The 15,030-nt window shown below is 57.0% G+C and overlaps 1 protein-coding gene across 1 annotated transcript; it reads right to left on the bottom strand.

The window, feature by feature from the left end:
* Nucleotides 1-13: 13 nt before the first annotated feature.
* Timm44 (translocase of inner mitochondrial membrane 44) lies at nt 14-12,930 on the bottom strand. Its single transcript, XM_004865390.4, has 13 exons — nt 12,777-12,930; nt 11,058-11,153; nt 8,265-8,435; nt 7,144-7,224; nt 6,386-6,535; nt 6,154-6,293; nt 5,962-6,047; nt 5,432-5,524; nt 5,211-5,335; nt 4,069-4,119; nt 1,385-1,474; nt 887-997; nt 14-523 (listed from the first exon to the last, which is right to left on the bottom strand). Exons 1-13 carry the CDS (start codon nt 12,819-12,821, stop codon nt 404-406), a joined length of 1,359 nt encoding a protein of 452 aa, XP_004865447.2. The 5' UTR covers nt 12,822-12,930; the 3' UTR covers nt 14-403.
* Nucleotides 12,931-15,030: the final 2,100 nt, after the last annotated feature.

Raw genomic sequence — 15,030 nt, 5'->3', positions numbered from 1 at the left:
TACACAGCCACGCTGCTCTTCTGCGCTTTGGTTTTATTATTTTCAAATTTCAGGCTTACGTACAGGAAGAGCACTGAAAATAAAAAACGACCTAAAATGGCCTGGCTGACTACCCAGCAGCTTGGCGCTCGGGCCGGGCCAGGGCCCACCCTTGCCCCTTCCCCAGGGAGTCCTGGGGCCCGGGCCTGGGGTCCCCACGGGCTTGCGGGGAGTATCTGCCTCCTGCTGCTGGGTATCCTTGGCAGCTCCTCTCCTTCCCTGTCGGGCTGGCTCGGCGGCGGCCCTGGCCCAGCTCGGGCAGGGCCATCTGGTCCCCAGAGGTCTAGAGTTGCTGCAGGTGGCATCCTGGGCATCTGCCCGCCCATGACGGTCCAGACCCGGGGCTCCCGGTGTCGCCAGCGCCTCAGAGGATCTGCTCCGTGCTGGAGGCGGAGATGTCCAGGAGGCGCCAGGCTGCGTAGGGGTTCAGCTCTTCCTGGTCACGGCACAGCGCCCACACGTACACCATGCGCAGCACCTTGTCCTGCAGGGCGGGTGAGGAGCTGAGCTGGCTCTCCATGGGGAGGAGGAGATTTATTTAGGGTTTCTGAGTCGGGGCCAAAGTTGCCCAGGCAAGGCTCGCACGTTTAATCCTCCTGCCTCAGCCTCCTAAGTGCTGGAAATACAGGCATGCACCCAGCTGGGATGAAGGCTGTCAAGACGGATGCAGGGGTGGACACTGATGCTCTGGGAGGGACTGAGCAGCCCGGGTGCTAGGCAGAGTTCCCCCAGGGTCACTACTCAGGATGGTGGCTCTCCACCCCAAGGCCCCAGAACCATCTGGCCAGGAGCTGGCATCCATGCCTGGTGGCCCACAGGCCGTGTCCCGGCCCACTGCTCTGCTCACCGGGTCGCCCTCGACCACCTCGCCCTTGGGGTTCCGGATCACCATCACCAGCTGGGCCTGGAAGGTGATGATCAGCACTGGCCCCTGCTCCATCATCTTCCCCATGGCCAGCTGCAAGGAGAGTGGGTGGGGCTGTCACAGGGGGACCGGCCTTCCCTGTAGCCCTGGAGGTGAAAACCCCACGCTCCGGGACCCCACAGGCAGGGCAGCCAGGGCACATCTCCTGCTGGGGACGGGGACAGGGACAGGGACAGGGACAGGGACAGGACCAGGCCCTTGACTGGGAGGCATGAGGCAGAGGGATGGGGCCCAGGCAGCCTAACAAAGCCAAGCCACCAAGCCGCCAAGCCTAGCTCCAGAGCCTCCTTCTGCCTCTGAGGGACCCTGGGCTCGTCTGCAAGCCCGCTCTGCTGAGGGAAGCTGCTCATCCCAGGCAAGGCCTCCCGTGCCCACTGGGGCCCACAGCCCCCACAGTGGCATCACCCCTCAGGCACTCACGTCGATGTTGTCAATGTCGAGGATGCGGGAGTGGAACTGGAGGCCCAGGGCCTTGGCCTGCTGGATCGGGTGGGCCAGCTGGCTGTAGGTCTGCAAGGGAAGGCCACGGCCGGGCTCAGCTCCTCACAGAGCTGGCATCCGCCCACCTGGAGCCTGTGTGTGGCACCAGAAGGGGCAGCAGCCAAGAGCACCTGGCCAGGCAGAGGGCAGGTGCCAACCCAGTGGCGGCCTGAGCCGCACATTAGCTTCTCGTTACGAAAGAGCAGGACGTTCTGATGCTGCAGCACTAATGCCAAGCAGCGTTAGCCAGCCAGGCAGGGCTTGGGCGACAGCAGCTCACATGCGCTCCTGTGGGACACATGGGTCTGGCTCAGCTGTGGTCCCATGTTTGCCTCCCACGGAGCCCTGGCCCGGAATCCAATGCCTTTTCTAGGATCTGTCCTGACCCAGTCTCTCAGACGGGCCCCAAGTGACATGCTCCACCACTCTGCCCTGTGCCCAGCCACAGGGCAGGTGCAGCCTGACATGTGTGGCCACGGCTGGCTTCAGTCCTGGCTTCTCGGGACTCGGCAGGCTTGGACGATGGGAGATGCTTTCCCTAGACAACTACTTTTTGTGGAAATCGCTCACCCACCAGGAATAAAACACAGAACCAGTCCTGCTTGTTGTTTTCCTTTATGGTTCACAACACTGAGCTACCTCCCTGGCCCTTTTCAATTTTTTTTTGTTTTTAAGACAAGGTCTCAAATTTGTGATCCTCCTGCCTCAGCCTTCCAAAGTAGCTGGGATGACAGGCAGATGGCACTGTGCTCAGCTCATTTCCCCCCCAGCACTTGGGTATTAAACCCAAGGTCTTCACACTGTGGTACATCCCTAGCCTTTTTAAAATTTTTACATTTTGAGACAGGGTCTTGGTAAATTGCCCAGGCTGAGCTCAAACTTGCAATTTTCCTGCCTCAGCCTCCCAGAGTGCTGGAATTACACGCACTGTTAAATTTCAAAAACACCTTGGTGAAAGCGGCTAGAACTTCAGCTGCATTTCCAGGGACACCAGCAGCTCTGTGGCAAAGATGATCAGCCATGGATCAATGGTCACACACACACACACACACACACACACACACACACACACACACCAAAAAATGCCTGCTGGATTAGTCACCGTGCAGGGGAGCATTTAAAAAGAAAATCTGGGCCAGGGATTTAGCTCAGTGGTTCTGCCACCTGCCTCACAAGCACAAAGACCCAAGTTCGATTCCCAGTACCAAAAAAACAAAAAAACAACAAAAAAAGAAAATCTGACAGAATCTTCTCTGCTTTTTCCAAGTTGTTTGTAAGCTGCATGCACAACCGAATGAGCCAAAAAGAACTGGGATTGTTTCATACACAGCTCAGGAAAGAAAAATTAAAAAAAACCCAAAACCCTCGAAGCAGTAGCTCTGGGAGGGAGCAGGGAGCACTGAGGTGGCCAGAGTCCCCTGGGGACAGGGAGCCTGCCAGGAACAGGGCCCAGGGCAGATGCCTGCCCAGTCTCCTCACTCCCTGGCCCAGCAACCTGAGCCCCACCCGCCATCCAACTCGGGAGGCAGCCAGGGTCCCATCAGGACATCAGGACCGTCCCGACCTGCGCTCAGGATCTGGGGAGAACAGGTCCGGGGTCAGAGCGCCATGTGCTTGTTTGCAGCTCACGCTGGTTCAGGACACAGGGTGACTGCCCTTAGTCCCCCAGGACTAAGGGCACCCCGTCTGCTCTCCACGGTTACACGCCAACCCCTTCTCCCCTCTCCCTGGCCCCAGGCTGTCTGGGCCAGGACATCTGTATGCCCTGTGCCACCACACCCGAGTGGAGGGGTGGCCTGGAAACCACCTCTTCCTCGGCAGGCACTTGAATCCTCTCCTTACGAGGCTCCTTAACCAAAGTTATTTTTAAGATGAGGGCTGGGGGAGGAAGCCCTAGAAAACCAGCAGCTCTGTGATACTGGGCTGTCCCCTGGGCACAATGCAGGGGAGGATCTTTTTATTTTCTTGCAGTACTGGGGATGCAACCCCAGGCCTCATGCATGCCAGGGACGTGCTCTACCGAGCTGCACCCCTCAGCTCCCTATTTATTCTTGGAACCAGGGATTGAACTCGGGACCTTGCGCTTGTCAGGTGGGCGGTGGCACCACTGAGCTACATCCCTGGGCCCCCCCTTTTTATTTTATTTTTTGGTACCGGGGATCGAACTTGGGTCCTTCCGCTTGCAAGTCAGGCAGTGGAACCACTGAGCTACATCCTCAGCCCTGCCCCTTCTTATTTTTAAGACAAGGCCTCGCTAAGCTGCCCAGGCTGGCCTGGAACTTGCGATCCTCCCTCCTCCCTCCTCCCTCAGCCTCTGGAGGAGCTGGGATCACAGGTGTGGTGGGATTTCCTGTGGCCCGCAATGCGGCCCTTGGGTGCAGATGTGCCCCCAACTGGGACAGGGACATGGGGCTGCCCGGCTCTGCGGCAGGGGGTCGGGGCAGACACCAGGATGCCGCCCGCCCCGCCGAGCTGCACCCCTCACACCCAGGATTTGTTCCGGTCGGGGTGCGCTGTGCATGCCAGGCACCACCGTGCCAGTGCGATCCACCCCCAGCCCTTCTGGGATTCTTTTCCTTTTCTTTTTTTTTTTTGGCGGAAAAAGAGACAAAAACAGTACTCACAGCTTCATAGCACCAGTCTTTGAGAATGTCGAGCTCTCCAGAAATCATGGCCTAAAAAGGGAAAGGAGAAAAATAAGTGTGAGAAGGTGAGTGGGCTTCTGGGCAGGAGCAGCAGGAGAAGGCAGACGCTCCACTCCCGAGGCCCGTGTGTGGGGCTGCGGCCTTCCAGGTGCTGGCACAGGGATGAGGGGGACTGCAGGTCCCCGTGGGGGTCAGGGGCCCGGAGAAGTGGGGAGCATGGCTGTGTGCCTGGCACTGAGAGCCACGGAGCCCTGCTCTGACACTTGGGGACCCCCACACTCTGCCTTGCTGGGGTCGAGGCCCTGGGCCACTGGGATAGACGCCGGCCCTGAGCATGGGCAGCTCCCGGGGTGTGCGAGGGCCTGGAGAAGGCAGAGGGCAGAAGGAGCCAGGCTCGCAGGGAGAAGTGTGGCCAAGCTCTGCAGCCACGTGCCCGGCCCGGGTGGTGAGCAAGACACCCCCCTCACGCACAAGCCACAGCGAGGCCAGGGCCCTTGACTCTGGATACCAGCGTTACCAGAGACAGGGCTGCCAAGAAGACCCCCTTGGCTATGGGCCAGGCCAGGGGACCCCGGGTCAAAGCACTGCACCTCCACGCTAGGAAGGCTTCAGCAGCGCAGGGACAGCTCGAGGGCCTGGTGCTGCGGGCAGGTAGGGAGCATGAGGGCAAGGACACAGGGCACAGGGCCCTTTCCGGGGCGAGGGGAGGCGGCCATGACTGCCTGAGTGTGAGGAGAAAGAGAAGCCGCTCTGGAATAATCACTGCCAGAGGGAGACAAGCCCCAGAGGGCCGGGGTGCAGCTCAGGGCAGTGTTGGCCCAGCGCAAACAGGCCACGGGCCCTGCCAGCACCAGGAGAGAGGAGAGAGAAACCTTCAGGCCCCATGTCTGAAGCCGAGCCCCTCTCCTGAGCCCTGCCAGTCCTGGGTGGGGCGTGGCCAGGACTGGAAGTCTAGGCAGGGCCAGGGGCAGGGCACGGCACGGCCCGGGGCGGGCAGCTGTGGCCAGGTAGGAGCCAGGAGTGGTGCTGTGTGCTCAGGATCAGCCTGGCAGCCAGGGGCGCTCTGGACTTGCACCCAGGAGCTGCCTGGGGGGTAGGGGGGTGCGGGGCTGAGCTGGCACCTCCAGGACATTGGGGATGATGTCACTCTCGCACTGCTTCAGAAACCGGTCCTTGTCGAAGGCCGGGTCCACTCGAAGGATCTCCGTGAGCACCTCTGACATTTCCGTCTTGGAGAACAGGCCCCCTGCGGAGAGCCAAGGCCCGGGTGGGTCCAGGGCCCGTCCACTCCCTGTGCCTCGGACGGGGGAGGCACGGGGCAGGCCCGGGGCAGCACACTCACCCAGCACGTTGGTGACCTTGTCCGTCAGGGCCCGGGACGCCCGGATGAGCACATTGTCACTCTCATCATACTTCATCTTCATCTCGAAGAAGCCTGCAAGGTTGAGGGGTGGGCACTGGGGGAGGGGTCGCTCCCAGAGGATGCCCAGACTCTGCAGCCTCCAGGGGCACCCTGCGGCCCCGGAGAGCCCCTCGATGGGAACCCTGAGCTGCCTCCTCTCTGTGCTCAGGGACCTGCCCACCCAGCTACCTGGCCAGGCCACGGACACCCTCGGCTGCAGCCCCATTGTGGGGTGCCACCCCCGCTGGCCTCTTGTGGTCCTCCCAGGACAAGGGACAGGGCACGTGGCCCGAGGCTGTCCTCCTAGCGCCCACCAGCCACAGGACCTCCAGCTGCTGCGCCTGCCGGCATCCTCATGGCAGAATCATGGCCACCAGCCAGGCGGGCCCAAGCAGGCGGCTGGCGCTTCCTGCCCCATTCTCCTGTGTGTCCCAGCCCCGGCAGGGACTCAGCGGGGCAGCCACACTCACGGTTGAACACCACGTTGCTGTCCCGGAAGTCCTTCCACTGCTGGTACCACTTGGAGTCCTTGTGCAGCACAACCCCCAGGGCCTCCCTGGGAAGACGGTGGGCCGCAGGCATGAGGCGCAGCCCCAGTGCTACCGAGCCCGGGTTCCTGCTGCCCTCCCGTCCCGGGGCGGCGCGGAGCGCGTGGGGCCTACTCGTTGGGCTCGAACACTTTCTCTTCTTGGAACTTCTCTCCCTCGAACTCGGTCCTTTTCCTGAGCCGCGCGGGCCTTCGGTAGGGCCCCGCCTGGCCCAGCGCACTCTCATGGATCTCCTTCTTCACAGACTCCACGCCCTACTGGGGCAGGGACGGACCGCGGTCACACGGTCACACGGTCACACGGTCACACGGTCACACCGCCCAGCCCGGCCCGGCCCGGCACCCACCTGGGAGATGGCTTTGAAGGCCGCTGTCCGGCCCAGCCTCTCCCCGCCCTTGGACACGGACTCGGCCGAGTGCTTGGCCGTCCTGGCAGCCTCCTCCACCCCTTCCTTGATCTTCCGGCCGAGGTCGCTCTTACCGACTCCGTCGAGACTCTACTGAGACAGAGAGGGGTGGCACTCGCACAGCACCCGGGGGCCGCAGGGCACACCCCGCCACACTGCACCTGACTCCCGGGGACTGCAAACCCCAGGCCGGAAATGGCCAGGAGGGGACCTAGAACTGTCCAGGGACGGGTGGGGGCGCCCAAGGCCAGACCTCCCCACTTTGGTTTTTTGAGACAAGAGTTTTGCTGGGTAGCCCAGGCCGGCCTTGAACTTATGGTGATCCTCCTGCTTCAGCCTCCTGGCTTCTCTGCCCCTTCTTTGAAAGCCCCACACCACCCTTGCCTGGGGCAGAAGCATCTCCCCCTTTCCTCCTGCTTTAGGTGGTGCTGGGGACGGAAAGCAGGCCCTCACCAGGCTAGGCAAGCGCTCCCCACTGAGCCGCACCCCCCTTCTTCCTGCCTGTCCCACAGCGCGGACTCTGGTGGCCACTTCCTGTGAGTGGCTGAGGTCTGACTGCCCCACCCGCTGCGTCTCAACTCCTGGTACCACCCCAGGCCGTGCTCCCTGTCCCTGCCGGGTGCCAGGTCCAACGCTGGTGGGAGCCACAGTCCCTACCAGCCAGGGTGACAGAAACCCCAGCCCCAGCCGCCCATTACCTCCTTCACCGTCCCTGTCAGCTCCCCCAGCTTCCTCCTGATGGCCTCACTGGTGCGCGCAGTCTCCGACTCGATGGTTTTCTAAAGTGAAGACATTGTTTCCTCCGCTCAGACACAGCTGGAGACTCAGAACCCAAAGTGCTGGAGGCAAAGCATTTCCTCAGCAGCTCAGACCACGAAGAGCCCCGCTGCATGCCTGCCCGCTGCAGGCTCCTCTCGGCCCCCAGGGCCACCTGACGTCTCAGCAGCTGTCTCCCTTCCGGGAAAGCCCCAGCCCGGCACTTGGCAGCCACCTCCCCAGTGTGGGGGCCCCAGCTCGGGTTCTTTCTCTGGGCAGCAAAAGGTGGTCCTCAGCCACGTGGCCTCAGCACACTCCTGGCAAGGCCCTCACTCGCTCTGCCTCCCGCTCAGCCTCTGGCCACTGCAGTTGCATCTTTTTTTGGTTTGTAAGTAGCCCAGGCTAGCCTCAAATCTGTGGTGATCCTCCTGCCTCAGCCTCCAAAGTACTGGGATGACAGGAGTGAGCCACCATGCCTGGCTTACAATTCCATCTTCCATCCTGGCCCTGCCCCGCCCCTTCCTCAGCCTTGCTGGCCCTCGGGGAGCCCTTGCTTATGAGGACCTGAGCGATCAGAGAGGGGCACTCGGAGGAAAAGGCCTTGCCGGGCCCCCGAGCAGAGCAGTGCCCAGCGACTCAGGGCAGCCACTCGGGAATCAGAGGGGTCCGACATGGAGTACAGAGTGCTCCTGAGCCCAGTCTGGCGGCTGGCACCTGGCAGCTGTTCAAGAGAAGACCATGGCAGTGATGAGTAACACTGGCCCCGTAACCCAGTTTCCAGAGCCGCAGCTGGGAGCTCTCAGGAGCCGGCGTCTGTAGCTCCGAGCCAGAGTCCTCCGGTGCAGATGCTGCCCCAGCGGGTCGGAGGCTGAGACCCTGTGCACCCTGCACCCCCTGAGAGGCCAGGCCCACGGTCTCTGGGTCACCCGTGTGCATGCCAGGCTCCGCCTCATATGGAGCCGCAGCCCCAGCCCTGCCCGAGCCCACAGGCTGCCCAGGCCAGGGAAGCCCTGCTTCGACCCGAGTGTCTGACAGAAGGGAGGTGCAGGGGCAGCAGACTCACGTATTTCCTTCGGGCTTCCTGGAGTGCGTCCGACTCTTCCAGCTTCTTGGCCTCCTCTCGGAATTTTTTAATACTTTCTTTCATCTCCTTGTTTTTGGCTAATTCTTGTTTGATGTTGTCGAGCAAGCCGGACAGAAAGCCTTTTCTGTTTCCGGAAGAATATGATCTGGGCTGGAAAGGATGTGAAAGAAAAAATGAGAGAAGTGACGGGAAGGACACAGAGGGAAATGCCTGGCTGCGCAGCACACAGGCTGTGAGGGATTCTAAATTCCAGCTCTGCTGCTGACGCAGGCACCACTGAACAGCTAGTTCATTTACTGTAACAACAGAGGGTGAAATGAAATAAAGAAGCACCACTGATAAACTGGACAGTCAGCCTTTCTTTTTGGATACTGCGGACTGATCCCAGGGCCTTTTGAGACAGGGTCTCACTAAGTTGCCCAGGTTACCCAGCCTCCCACAGTGCTGAGATTACAGGTGTGGGCCCCCACACTTGGCTACAGTCAGCCCTCCCTAGCCTCAGGTTCCACGGCCTGGGATTCAACCAAGGATATTGAAAATATGAGAGGAAAAATTGGACTGTTGGGTGTGGTGGTGCACATCTATAATCCCAGCACTCAGGAGGCTGAGGCAGAAGGATTGCCAAAAGTTCGAGGCCAGCCTGGACTACACTGGAAGACCCTGTCTCAAAAACAAGCAAACAAAAAAACTGTCCATACTAAGCAAATACAGGCTTTTCCCTTGTTACTTCCTAAACAATACCGTGTAACAGGGCCGGGGATTTAGCTCAGTGGCACCACACCTGCCTTGAAAGCACAAGGTCCTGAGTTTGATCCTCGGTACCAAAACAAACAAAAAACAAAAAAACTAATACTATGTAACAACTATTCACAAAGCATTTACACTTGGTGAGGCAATATATGTCACTGAAAGGCAATTTAAAATTTATGGGAGGAGGTGTTTGGCTTCTATCCAAGGACTAAACTATTGTGTTGCTTTGTTTTTTGAGACAGGGTCTTGCTATGTAGTCCAGGCTGGCCTCGACCTCATGGCGATACTCCTGCCTCAGCCTCCCGAGTGCTGGGATGACAGGTGTGCACCACCACACCGGGTTAAGATGACATTATCATATACAAGATATCTGGACATGGAGGGGGTCCTGGAACCAAGGGACAACTTACATCTCAGTGATGGAATATTATTTAGCAATGAAGAGAAAAGAACTCTGAAGCCATGGAGGAACTTTAAATGCATACTACTAACTGAAGAAATCAGTCAGGAAAGGCCACATGTTACATGATTCCAACAACAAAACATTTTGGAAAAGACTAAACAAGGGAGATAGTAAGAAGGTTGAGTGTTTGCCGGGGTTGGGGAAGGAGGACAAATCGGCGGAACATGTGCATTGAGGGCAGTGAAACTGCATGGATCTGTAAAGCTGGACACCATCTCACTCATTTGTCAGAACCCACAGAATGACAGCACCAAGAGCCAAAAGACCCTGAGCTAGCCAGGGACTCTGCCAGTAACACTGGACCAGTTCTGGCTCATCTGTTCTAACAGATGCCTTCCACAAGCTGAACTTTGTGTCCAGACCAGGAGAGAAGGTAGAGGGGAACTTTCTGTCCAATTTTTCTGTAAACCTAAAACTCTTGTAAAATGCCTATAATCCCAGCACTTGGGAAGCTGAGGCAGGAGGATCACTCCAAGTTCAAGGGCAGCCTAAACTGCACAGGGAGACCCTGTCTCAAAAAACCAACCAACCAAATACCTGAGATTTGGAATATACCCAACACAAAGAAATGATCCATGTCTGAGGTGACAGATATGCCAATGACCCAGATCTATCACTGCACATCAGATATGTGTAGTGAAATGTCACAATGTACCCACAAGTATGTACAATTACGTTTTAATTCACAATAATATATATATTTTTTGGTACCGGGTATCAAACTCAGGACCTTGCGCTTGAGCGGCAGGCGCAGGAACCACTGAGCTAAATCCCTGGCCCCACAATAATATTTACACCTAAGAAAAAAAGACTCAAGAGTCAGACTGAACTACATTGAAATCTCTATTTCATCATGTGTGAGGCTGAGAGTGAACTGAAGAAGAGATATAAGTGGGTGCGGTGGCGCATGCCTGTAATCCCAGCACTTGGGAGGTTGAGGCAGGAGGATCTCTATGAGTTGGAGGCCAGCCTGGGCTGTACAGTGAGTTTAAGACCGGCCGGAGATACATAGTGCAACCCTGTGTCAAAGATTTAAAAAAAAAAAAGAGAGAGAGAGAGACAGCTTAAAGAACAACTAAGAGAATCAAGTCACTCAGAAGCAGCCAGTTGTGGTTCTTTACCAGTATCCGAGGTAACTGCCTCCCTGGCCATGTCAACCCATAAGGGACAACAGCACCAGGCTGTCACTCCTCAGGAGTGGCCCAGCCTTCCCCCAGCCCACCCTGGCCAGCCTTTCTCCAGGAGAGGTCAGGTCCTGAGACCATCAAGAATTCTGTCACCTCACACCAGTCCTGCCACACAGTCTGGGGCTGCAAACTGTGGGTGACAGGACTGGACAACCAAGTGAAAGAATCCCAGGGCCTGCTCCACACCCACAAAGGCCCCAGGACAGGATGCAGAGCTGCCTGCAAGCACGTGGGGTGCTCCAATATGCCACCTCAGGGCCTCCTGGCTCCCTCTCTCTGAAAGTCCTCCATGGCCCAGCCCCTCCCCAGCCCACCAAGTCCACTCCTCAGCTCCTCCCCTCTGTCTGCTTGCTGGCCTGCTGGGCCACTCACCAATAGCAGCTCACCGCCTGGCCGGTGTATCTGATAGGCTGAGCCATGGGGTAGGCTGTGGCTGGAAAGTAACTGGACTCCACTCCCAAGGCATCTCTAGTGGAGAGAAGAGAAAAAGATCCATTCAAACAAGAGGGTGGGGGCCAGGGATTTAGCTCAGTGGTTTCACCGCCTGCAGCCCAAGTGCAAGGACCCGAGTTTGATCCCCAGTACCAAGAACAAGAGGGTAACTGGGAAGTAAGCAGGACACAAAAAGGCAAGGGTTGCCTGCAACTCATTTGCTGAAGTTGATCGCATGCCCACTGGGTGCAATCTTCCCAAAGTCTGAGAAGTCAGTGAAACCTGGTGGAAAAAGAAATGCCCCATGGGCTGGGGATTTAGCTCAGTGGTTCCGCCCCCTGCCTTGCAAGCGCAAGGTCCCAAGTTTGATCCTTGGTACCAAAAAAAAAAAGAAAGAAAGAAAAAGAAATGCCCTATCTGTACCTCCAGGGCCTATTCTTCCATCTGAAAATGGGGTGGGGGGCTCAATGCCCACCTTTTGGGGAAGAAGGCTAAAAACAGCAGTGCAACCGAAGTCTCTTCAAAGCTTCTATGTTGGGCCACCACAATGGCGGGGAGCAGTCCTCTGTCACAAGCCTATCCCACTTCTACCACACTCCAAAAGCTACAAAATCTGGGCTTTCAGAAGCAAACTGATGACAACCCTGGAACAAACTTTCAATGTTCTGGTCAAGGGCTGGGCTGCATGTGGAACAGTTCAAGGGAGTCCTTCTGGGCAAAGACCCAGCCAACCTCATGTCTCAACCTCAAGACACTTTCTTCTCCTACCAAATGAACTTACAGCTGTAGGCCGATCCTGTTCCACTGTGCACCCGGGGCCTGGTGCATTGAAGTCAAATGAGAACCACTTAGAAGCCTAAGAGAACCACTCTTCCATTTGCTGGGCCCTTTCCCCCTTTCCCCGCCACCTAGCTCTGGGAAACACAAGCAACACATTACACTCACACACGTAGCTCTGTCAACTATTTTTCCTCGAGGATAAGTCTTGAGAGTACAAACAGACCAAGAAAACAGACAAAGAAAAAAATAACAAAACAGACCAAGAAAAAAATATCTGTTCTAATTCGAAGACATCTGCCTCCCAACATTCAGCTTCCTGTGAGCTACCTTCCCTCCTCCTCAGTTTGGTTCTGGAGTCAGACTTATCTGGGCTTTGGACAAGATCAACCACCCACTAGCCCTGGAGCTGTGTGCAGGTTGCTTAACCTTTCTGAGATCCTAGTTTCCTAATGTGATGAAATGGGGCCAAACATTAGCAATATGCACTACTTTCCGCGTGTGGATCACACATCCCGCCCTTTCACGCTGTGCCCCAGGGGAGGCAATGCAGTCTACACCTTCCACGGAAGACACGGCATTCGAACGCGAGCTGTGACAGTCACGGGTTTCTCCTCTACGGGACACCGCCGGCTAGCCACCCTGCACTCCCGCAGGCACGTCCAGTCTGATCAGTAGGCGCGGGGTACCGGGCCCCCAGCCCTCAGGCCTCGCTACGTGCTCCCTGCCACGGCCCCGCTGACCCAGTGCCCCAACCCCACGCCTCCCGTGGAGGCCACGCAAAGAGCCACGGAGTCAAGGGCCTGAGGCCTTGGAGGCTGCGCGCCCACAACCACCGAAACACCCCCTGCCAGCCGAGCCTCCTACCCCCCGACGGCTCACCCGCGGACAGCGGCACCAGCCGCCGCGCAAGGCCACCCCCGCCATGTTGGAGGATGCCTTGTGACCTCCTCGCGGCGCGGCCTGATGGCGTCATCCGCCACTTCTGCCTGGCGCATCTCGGGCCTGGGAAAAGCTAGCCCAGAGGGGTGGGGTTCAGGAGAGGGAGAGGCCTCTGATTGGGCAGAACTTACCCCAGCTCCATGATGGAGGCGGGGACTAATAGAAGAGGGGAAGGACTAGAGAGCTTGGCTTCTGATAGGGCAGAGTTTTGGGCGAGCGGGGCTTACGATTGGATATCATCTTGGGGGCGGTGGTTGGGCGAGACTACGAAAGGGCTGGGCCTGGCAGGACTTGGATTTAGTCCAGAGTTGTTGCCCTAGGAATCGCGCGGTGTTTCGTAGCCGAAACAAACAGCAGGCACTAGGATCCCCAGATCTTGCGGTCGGATTCAGTTGCGTTCTGACTTCTCGGTGAACTGAACGCGAATGATGGACTCTGGCTCTACCCGATAGTGACTGATCGACGGTGACTGGGCGGCAAGCGAGTTGCTCCAAGAGGCAGAACGGAGGACCCCGCTGTTGCGCAGCACTTTGCGAAAACGCCTGTTGGTTCTGGTCCTGAACAGAGAGGGGGAAGCTGAGTCCGGGCTGGCTGTGGGCCGTTGTGTCCTGCATCCTATCAGTATAAACTGACACAACTGGCCCCGAAGTCCAGGACTTTGTCATTCCAGTCCCCTGTTGGTTTTCACTTGGAGGATGGCGCCACCAAGTGCCGGGGCTTTGCTCTGCAGGTGGAGCGGAGAGGCGCGCTGGGGCCGTGGGGAGAGAACGTACCCGGTGATCAAAAAATACAGTGACGGTTTGTTTGCAGTACCTAGTGATTACACTCCTCGTGGGAAGGTGGTACGTGGACATAGCACATCTTGTTTTGGCTTGGGTTTTTTTGGTACCGGGGATTGAACTCAAACCCTTGCGCTTGCCAAGCAGGCAAGGTGCCACTGAGCTAAATCCCGGGCCGACATGGCACATCTTGATTCTTTCCTTCCCCTTCCCTCCCACAGTGTTTTTTAAAAAATTATTACAGTAAAAGACGTTGCCACTGGACATGTGATGCGCCTGTAATCCCAGCACTGAGGAGACTGAGCCAGGAGGATCTGGGCTACATTGTGAGACCTTGTCTGGAAAACAAAGAAAGACACATTGCCATAAATCCCACTCAAAATACTCCCTGTGGCTTCTAACACACATACCCTATCCGTCTTGACACTATGTCTTTTACAGTAATATTTAAAACAGTTGTAAGCATTCACCGTATTCTTTATCACCCCATGTGTACGGCCGTTGTCTTATTGAAGCCTTTTGCGTTCTTACCCTGCGGTGCATACCTGTGGACTCTTCCTTGAGAAAGAGGCGGCTGGCGCCACAGACTATGGAGACAGGAGTGCCCTCCGCCCTGAGGTTACTCCGCGGCTCAGGCAGTCTTGGGGACCAGGAGCCACCAGCGATCTGGATGCTGAGAACGGAAATAACATCAGCATTCAGTGTGGAAACACACACTGCCTGTGCATCTGAGAGGCGTTCTTTTCCATGGAGCCAAGAGGTGTATGTGGGAGCATTTCTCCAGGCCAGACACATTTGGTATCACTCATTAAGCTGCCGATGAGAAGCATCTGTGTCCCCCCATGGTGCTGGGGATTGAATCCAGGGCCTCTGGTTCACTGGGCAAGCCGTCTACCATTGAGCTACATCCCCAGCCCTCATCTATACTTTTTGAGTATAGTTTTATTTATTTTTGGTTTTTGGAGACAGGGTCACACTATGTAGTTCAGGCTGGCCTTGAACTCACTTTGTACCTCAAGCTGGGCCTGAACTTGAGGCTATCCCCTTGCCTCAGCCTCCCCAGTGTTGGGATTAGAGAGGTGTGCCCCTGCAGCCAGCTCAATAAGTTTAAAGAGAAAGGCAGCATGGCCCTGAGGAACACACGCACATTTCGTGACTTCAGGATTGGACAAGCCCTTCCCTCGGGAACTCCACTTCTAGAGTGGAGAAAGAGAAGGTGCCCACTCTTGAGAGGTCTTTAAGGGTAGACCAGTGGCCAGGCTCACCTGTAATCCTACCTCTCTGGGAGGCTGAAGCAGGAAGATCAGAAGTTCAAGTCCAGCCTAGGCAATTTAGCAGAATTCTATCGAAAGAAAGAAAGAAAGAAAGAAAGAAGGAAAGAAAGAAAGAAAGAAAGAAAGAAAGAAAGAAAGAAA

The sequence above is a fragment of the Heterocephalus glaber genome, unplaced genomic scaffold (assembly GCF_053883595.1).
Source record: "Heterocephalus glaber isolate CG9 unplaced genomic scaffold, H.glaber_assembly_v1.0 deba00001761, whole genome shotgun sequence".
Classification (NCBI taxonomy): domain Eukaryota; kingdom Metazoa; phylum Chordata; class Mammalia; order Rodentia; family Bathyergidae; genus Heterocephalus; species Heterocephalus glaber.
This window is presented reverse-complemented; position numbering and strand designations above follow the sequence as displayed.